We start from the raw sequence: 7,038 nt of genomic DNA, 5'->3' as shown, positions 1-7,038 counted from the left end.
TTAATTACCCAAAATTGAGTGTTTTAGAAAAATTTTATTAACCTGTTTCAACTAAACGTTTTCTTCAAAACAATTATCTGATCAAAATGAATTCAGAGCTATATTTTCGACTGATATAACATTTGTCTAAGTGTTTTCAAATGATGTAATAAGGGGAGAAAGTTTTCAGAATGAATAATTATCTCTACTGGCAACAGTGATCGCGAGGCATTTATTATTTACAGCAGGGAGCAACCGGAATAAGAAGAGAAATTTTTTTCTGGAAAAAGAAGCCAGTTGTCTGGTCCTGTCCTAGATATTGGTTGAAGTCAAAAGGGAGATATTTCAGATTTGCATATAAATCTATGAGATGAAAAATAGCACATTTATTTCAGAAAATTAACATGGAATTGCATTGGCTGAAAATAAAAAGCAACTGATAACGTCGTGGGAGCTCGAATCGACAAGCCGGCAGAAATCGTTTTTGTTGTCACTGCCATCCAACCGAAGCCGATGTCGAGATCCGAGAACTCCCACAACACAACCGATGCAGGTTGAGGTCGCATTACATGGGTCCAGTGTCTCTAGCTTCCTACCGATTTTGAACCCGTTTTTCGGTGGACCAGCATTCGGCAAGAGCGGGCACACTTCCGGACTCACGCAGAAACTGGGTCCAATCGAACAAATGGAAACTTTTATACTGGAATGGTCCGGTCGATGTAGTAAAAAATTGTAACTAAATAACATTTCCAGCAAATATTTACACTACTTACACTTTGAGGACCACTGTTCGCCATTTTCAAAATCGTGTTTTTCACACCGGAAATTCACGTAGATTGTTTGACGTTTGGTCAATCCACGTAAACCTTATGTGATGACTATATTCATTTCATTTACGAACACCCCGTATAACATTCATTTTCGTCACGTAAAATATTCATTTTGACATTTGAAACCATTTCAAGTGATTTTTCAAGTAAATCGAACGTGAATTTTTATTTCAGTGCATGACTGCCCAGCACGAGCAGCGCTGCCAACTATACCGATTTCTCGATATTTATACCGATTTTTGGACTCGATACAGGAATACAGATATGCTCTCTCAAAATACCGATGTTTCAATTTTCATACAGATAAATACCGATTTTTAGTTTTTGTGTTGGATTCCATAGGGGTAAACCAGGTCGAGCGACCTTTTTTTTTGGTTGCAAAATCAGTTTCCGCACTAAATCGATGTTTGATTTTTCGAGAAAGATATTGTACAGATAGATTTTTCCGCCGAATACAGATTTTTGGAAAAAAAACAGTTGACAGCACTGAGCACGAGGCCGTTTTTGTTATGTACTAGGCCATTTCCGAAATCAAGTCTTTGCTGTCAATCAGAAAACTCGGTTGATTTTTCATTAGGGCGTATAAGCAAGTGACAGTTTCTCTTTGTTTACTTTCTCTTCTATTAGTTACCCAGCGGTTTCCACGTTTATCACTCCACAAGTTGTGAAATCAAAGAAAGATCACAATAATCGAATCACAATCACAATAATCGAAAGAGAGAGTAATTAAGGAGAAACTGTCACTTGCTTATACGCCCTAATGAAAAATCAACCGAGTAAACAGAAAACGGCAGTCTTTGTTTATGTTGAAATCATGCTTTACTGTTGGTTCAAAATCGTTCATATATTTGCTGGAAAAAACCACTTAAATTCTTAAGTTACTTCGTCATGGCTGGTCGAGGCCGTGGGAAATCCTCCGGAACACTAACTCAGGAACAGCTGCAGTCTATGGGGGTAACGAGAAGTGAAATGCAAACGGTTTCCTCGGCCGCACCCCCTCCCTTGTACCCATTATTGCAATCAAAGCCGGTTCCTTTAGAGGTTAGTAATTTTGAAACTAGTAAGTTGCCGTATTCCGTAACTTCCGTATCTGTCTAAAGTCTAACCCAGATCGTGACTACAAAATCTTATGGAAAGAAGATTTCATTTCGTACCTACGGGAGTCACCATACTACTCAACCATGAAAAGCTTCAAAGGCCCAGTTCAGCGATACTCGGACAAAGTCATAGTAAATAGTTCATTTATTTTGGTTCGCTCTTGTTTGATTACTGATAATTTATCATTTAAAGAATGTTATCGAAAATGATCCTAAACGGAAACAGGACGGTGGATTTATATGGAGTATGATGCCAGCAGAATTGAAACCGTCATTCAAGCGTAGTAAAGCTAATCCCAGCAGCGAAACTCAGATCAAAGCTAAGCGTTCTAAAACGGTTGACATCGATGCCAAATTGAACGAATTGGAAAAGAAAGAATCGTTTTTAGATGAGTCAGAGGTGAAAAAGGAGAAGAATACCGAATCCGACGAAGAGAAGGGCGATGACGAGTTGGAAGAAGAGATGGTCGATGAAGAAATGGACGACGAAAACGATTATGGGAATAACTACTTCGACAATGGGGAGGCTTACAACGAGGAGGATGATAATTTGGATGATGGCCCTGTTTATTGAAAGGGTTATCGTAAGTGCTTTAGTTTTTCTTTATTCAACAGTTCATAACCTCTATACATTTTTTTCTGAACTGAATAATAGATAATATTTGCACTCGTCCACATCGGAAGAGGATTCTAATGTTTGATCGCTTACTTATATCCGTCGAACCAGCCCTTAATTCTGCGACGTGTTAATAATGTAACGTTAAAAGTGAAGGTGCAAGAAAAAAATATAACTTCTAACTGGTATGGTCGATATCTATTTGGATATTTTTCTGTGATAACGCTTATCTTTGCTACAAAAATCGATTAGTAGAAGCAATAGCAAATAAGGAATCATAGTGAGTTTAGTGTGATCTCGCGATCTCAGAGAAAAAGTCCAGAATATCCTTAATCGTAAAATCTAGCGTGATCATAGCTCCAGCATAGCAGCGTTGTATCCACAGTTCGAGTGAGTTGTATTGAGCGATAAACTCTTCTTGCATCGCACGCCAAACTACTTGCAACAAATTTTCTTCCTCGCAGAGATGTTTTTCCACTTTCTTGTACAGGTGCTCTAAACCTTTCTTCACTTCTCTAGCGGGATACTGGGCTATAACTTTACGGAGCTCCTGTTTTGAATAAGCCATCTGGTAGCTGATCTCAGTTTCCTTCACCCCTTGTTGTACTTTTTGCTGTACACCTTCGAAAAATTGCTGTTAAAAAAATGTTAATCGTATTTTTCAACAACTATTAAAAAAAATATTACTCACGTTCAATTTCTCCAGTGGTCGTCCGAAATATTTAGTGACGTAAGCCCTCAACGAATCGTTGTATCTCACCTTGGCCTCCTTTTTTAGTTGCTCCAGCACTACAACTTTCAGTTGCGATAGCAGTGAATGCATCCGATGATAATTTTCCATTTTGACCACTTGCTGTGGCGTTTTAGCATGATCCAAAGCGTGTAGCGGAATATGTTCAAAGATTGCTTCAACCAGTTTAAGATACCATCGGTCCAAATCATTCCGTCGTTCGGTTTTCTTGAACACGGTTTCAGCCGTTACGGCAAATTCTTCGAAATTTTCAACGTACGGTAATAGACCGCACTTGGAACGTTTGGGAACTTTGGCTTCTTGAATTGACTGCAGCTGAAGATTCATGAATTTATCGAAATTTCGTTTTACGTGAATCAATGCGGACGCAAATGTCATACTGAGAAAAGACTTGGCATCTTGGGCGGACATTACATGCTGCGTTAGACGAACTAGTACATACAAGGAGTAACTGTAAAACGACATTAACAACAATTAAGAAAACTTTATATCTGATAAACAAGATTTACTTACTAGCTGTCGAGCTTCTCGAAGCTGAGTATGAAACTGTTCAATTCTAGCTCTAAATTGCTGAACAACTCTCCCATCATTTTCCGTACGTCTTCGTTTATTTGTCGGTCCAGGCGTTTTTGGGGAATCGCCAATGCAGTGTCCCGTTCATCTCGTTCTCTATCCTGCATGGCGGTTGAAACATCTAGCGTTGTCTGTGTATTTTTCCCCGTCGGACTTATAACATCCAGTTGAAAAAATGCGATACAGAAGTGTTGTTCACTCAGTGCCACTGGTTCGAGTTCTGCTAAAACTTTTTCTAGAATCGAATCAAATTTCTGTCTTTCTGCTGGCTCTGCACCTGCACCCCAGAGCTCACGATTAATACCCAATATACCATAAGGTTGCGTTGGAGGTTTATTACTTTGTTGCGTTAGTTTTAATTTGTTACTCATCGAACTGTTGTTTAGATCCTCTCGAGACCCAAAACGCTTAATTGATATTGATTGCTTTGCATTTTCGAAAAAGGTTCGAATATCTCGATCATAAACCTTGCTTAGTGAGCTGGTATACACCTTTATTAACGCATCATATGTTTTTCGATCCATCGCCTTCATCCAGTGCATCAATTCGGCATAAGCAGAAAGTTCCTTATGGAATGAGTTATGTTTTGGAAGTGTTAAATCGCTCGAATGTGGACTTTGTGAATCGCCCAAATTTCCTAAATGTATGAATAAATTGTTCAAATGACGACTAACGGTTTGCGAAAATTTGGCCTTCCATTTCTCAAATCGCTTTCGTTGATCCTGAACGGCTGTCAATCGCAAGAGTGCTGGGTCGATGTCACTGTTCATAGCCGTTTGTAGTGCTTTACCAGCAGCTATGGCAACTGGAAGCCCTTTCGGAGTCAAATCTGTGTCCGTCAAAGCCAGCTGATGGACATGAGGAAGATCTAACTGGAACACCACCTTCTCCAATTCGTGCAGTAGTTTTACATTGTTTGTGTTGGCTATTTCGATCATCTGATTCTTTTCTCCCATTTTTTCCATCGTATCACGAATGTGACATAGAATCTCATCGTAGTCATCTAAGCGTTTCTCAACTTTCTCAGCTTCTAAAATTGCGGATTCAATTTGATCCATCAATGCATCGACCTATTGAAACGGAAAAAATAAATAAAACTAATACATGTTTAAAAGCGGGAACTAAACTGTACCTGTTTTTCGGACGCTAGAACGCTTTGAATGTTTGCGCCATCTAGTTCCTGGAGGTTTTTTCCTAGCTGTTCCATAAATTGCTCGGCATTGCTTATTGCATAATTGCATTCTCCAATTAGCTTATTTAAATTTGTCTCCTCTTTTTCAGTTAGAGCCTGAAAATCTTCACTTTCCACTTCATCCAGTTCGTCATCCTCTTCATCACCTACATTCGGCGTAGATCCCATCGTAGCAAATTTCTCGAGTGCTTTTTCTGGTGATCGCTCTGTTAGCCAAAGTTTTGGAACGTTTTTAAAAATAGGACAAGCTTCAGCCGTGACATGCTTTTGAAGCTGCTTCCATAAAACAGTAATGAAGTTTTGTCGTTCGTGTAAGTTCGCCGCAAACCAGCGGTAAACCTTCTCCAGGTTTAGGTCAAATTCGTGTGTTTCTGGTGATTCATTTCTGCCATCCACCCCCTTCACATCCTCTAGCAACCAAGATCGTTTTTTCTTCCAAACGCCTTTGTCGTACTGTTTCACCTGGCATATTGATATCACAATCCGAGGTTTAGTGGTTGACACAATGCATAGATACGATGCTTTTTTCTTTTTAAGCAATTTATTCACATTGCACACTGACAAAATTCGTTCGTCTAACGCATCGAATAACTCCCTCTGAATATGGTACTTGATACCGGCCGCCATATTGTGGATTAAAAGGGTTTCGTTACCTAGTACTTGTAGTCCGTGTAAATGAGGTCCGAAATATACTTGTAATGCAATATAAGTCACATAAATAAATTATTGCATCGATTTTGATGTTACATACTGAGTAATCCTATGTTTTTGTTGACATTTTTTGGTTTGACATAATCGAGAGAACTCAGTAGTGAAAATAGCTATAGTTGTGGAGATGTAGATGAGTTCATTCAATGTGGAAATATTTCAAGCTGGAAGTCGAAACTTGAGCTCGAATTTCACTACTCCAAAAGGTCGCAGATTCAAGAGAGAATTTTTGAATAATTTCTCGGTTAATTTTTCATTACGGCGTATAAACAAGATACTGGGCCGTATGAATAAAACGTAGCATGCTTGAATTTCGGTACCCTCTCAGCAGGCCGTTCAATTTTGTTGATTTTTGAGCGCTTGTTAAACGATATATTGCACGAAATATTCGTTCAATTTGCTGGAACGGTTTGTTGTTGTTTTTTCTCTTGCAAAAATAGTGTGAAAATTAAGTGTTACCTTAACATAGAAAGGAAATTTGTTGTTATTCTACGTGAAGTAGAAGTATTGTGATCTATGTAAAAACTCCCCCCCCCCCCTTTCCCCGAAATGCCCCACCTTATATCTCCCAGCCACCCCCAAACCCCTACCCCAATCTGATACATACCCGGTGAACGACCATTATTAGGTTAAAACCGGGGGTAAATAAACGATATAATAATAATAAGAAGTATTGTGCAGGTATGTATTGTTAGTTTAAACAAATAAGTGAGAAAAACTTCAGAAATTCTGCAGTATAACTAGTCCAACGGGGCTCCAACTCCTCATTTTAAAAATGGCTCAACAATGGACCTCTGTCTCCCGGGTTTGTTGAACGAAAAAAATGGCATTCGGTTCAACGGTCTGTTTCAAAATCGACAAACGAAGGTCCCGTGTTGGCCTCCCGTTGAACGATTGATTGGACTTTCATTGGACCAATGATCCTACGTATTGGACCAATGAAGGACCAGCGTTGAACGTTTTTTTTCTAAGTGGGTAGTAAATGCTACATGTGGATCGCGTTCATGTCAGAAGCAGACACTTTACTACACAACAACGTTCGAACATGTAGTATTTACTACAATTTTTCGGTAGGTAGCTCCAGAGGTTGCTACTCGTGTGTTTGCTGATAAAGTGAAGTAGAAAAATTAAATAAAGTGGCATTTTTGCAACAGTAAGTACGTTTCTTGATTTGTGCATACTTATTCTAGCTTTTCCGGCTCCAATTCGATACGGCATGCAATGAATGCTCAAATTCGAAGGCAGCATCAACTACATGTTCGAACTTGTTTTTTTTTTTTTTTTTTCTTTGC

The 7,038-nt window shown here is 39.0% G+C and overlaps 2 protein-coding genes across 3 annotated transcripts; one reads left to right on the top strand and one right to left on the bottom strand.

Annotated features, from left to right (window-relative positions):
* Window positions 1-1,442: 1,442 nt before the first annotated feature.
* LOC131436197 (DNA-directed RNA polymerase III subunit RPC7) lies at window positions 1,443-2,723 on the top strand. Of its 2 annotated transcripts, XM_058604790.1 has the most exons (4): window positions 1,443-1,850; window positions 1,910-2,038; window positions 2,100-2,490; window positions 2,562-2,723. In XM_058604790.1, the coding sequence occupies exons 1-3, from the start codon at window positions 1,698-1,700 to the stop codon at window positions 2,478-2,480; spliced, it is 663 nt and encodes a 220-aa protein (XP_058460773.1). In that variant the 5' UTR covers window positions 1,443-1,697; the 3' UTR covers window positions 2,481-2,490; window positions 2,562-2,723. The 2 variants fall into 2 exon arrangements, with proteins under 2 accessions (XP_058460773.1, XP_058460772.1); XM_058604789.1 differs by having other exon boundaries at window positions 2,100-2,723.
* Window positions 2,492-5,843, bottom strand: LOC131436196 (exocyst complex component 1). Its single transcript, XM_058604787.1, has 4 exons — window positions 4,979-5,843; window positions 3,787-4,916; window positions 3,214-3,724; window positions 2,492-3,156 (listed from the first exon to the last, which is right to left on the bottom strand). The coding sequence occupies exons 1-4, from the start codon at window positions 5,663-5,665 to the stop codon at window positions 2,809-2,811; spliced, it is 2,676 nt and encodes an 891-aa protein (XP_058460770.1). The 5' UTR covers window positions 5,666-5,843; the 3' UTR covers window positions 2,492-2,808.
* Between the last annotated feature and the right edge of the window lie 1,195 nt (window positions 5,844-7,038).

Source organism: Malaya genurostris, chromosome 3, assembly GCF_030247185.1.
Source record: "Malaya genurostris strain Urasoe2022 chromosome 3, Malgen_1.1, whole genome shotgun sequence".
Classification (NCBI taxonomy): Eukaryota; Metazoa; Arthropoda; class Insecta; order Diptera; family Culicidae; genus Malaya; species Malaya genurostris.
This window is presented reverse-complemented; position numbering and strand designations above follow the sequence as displayed.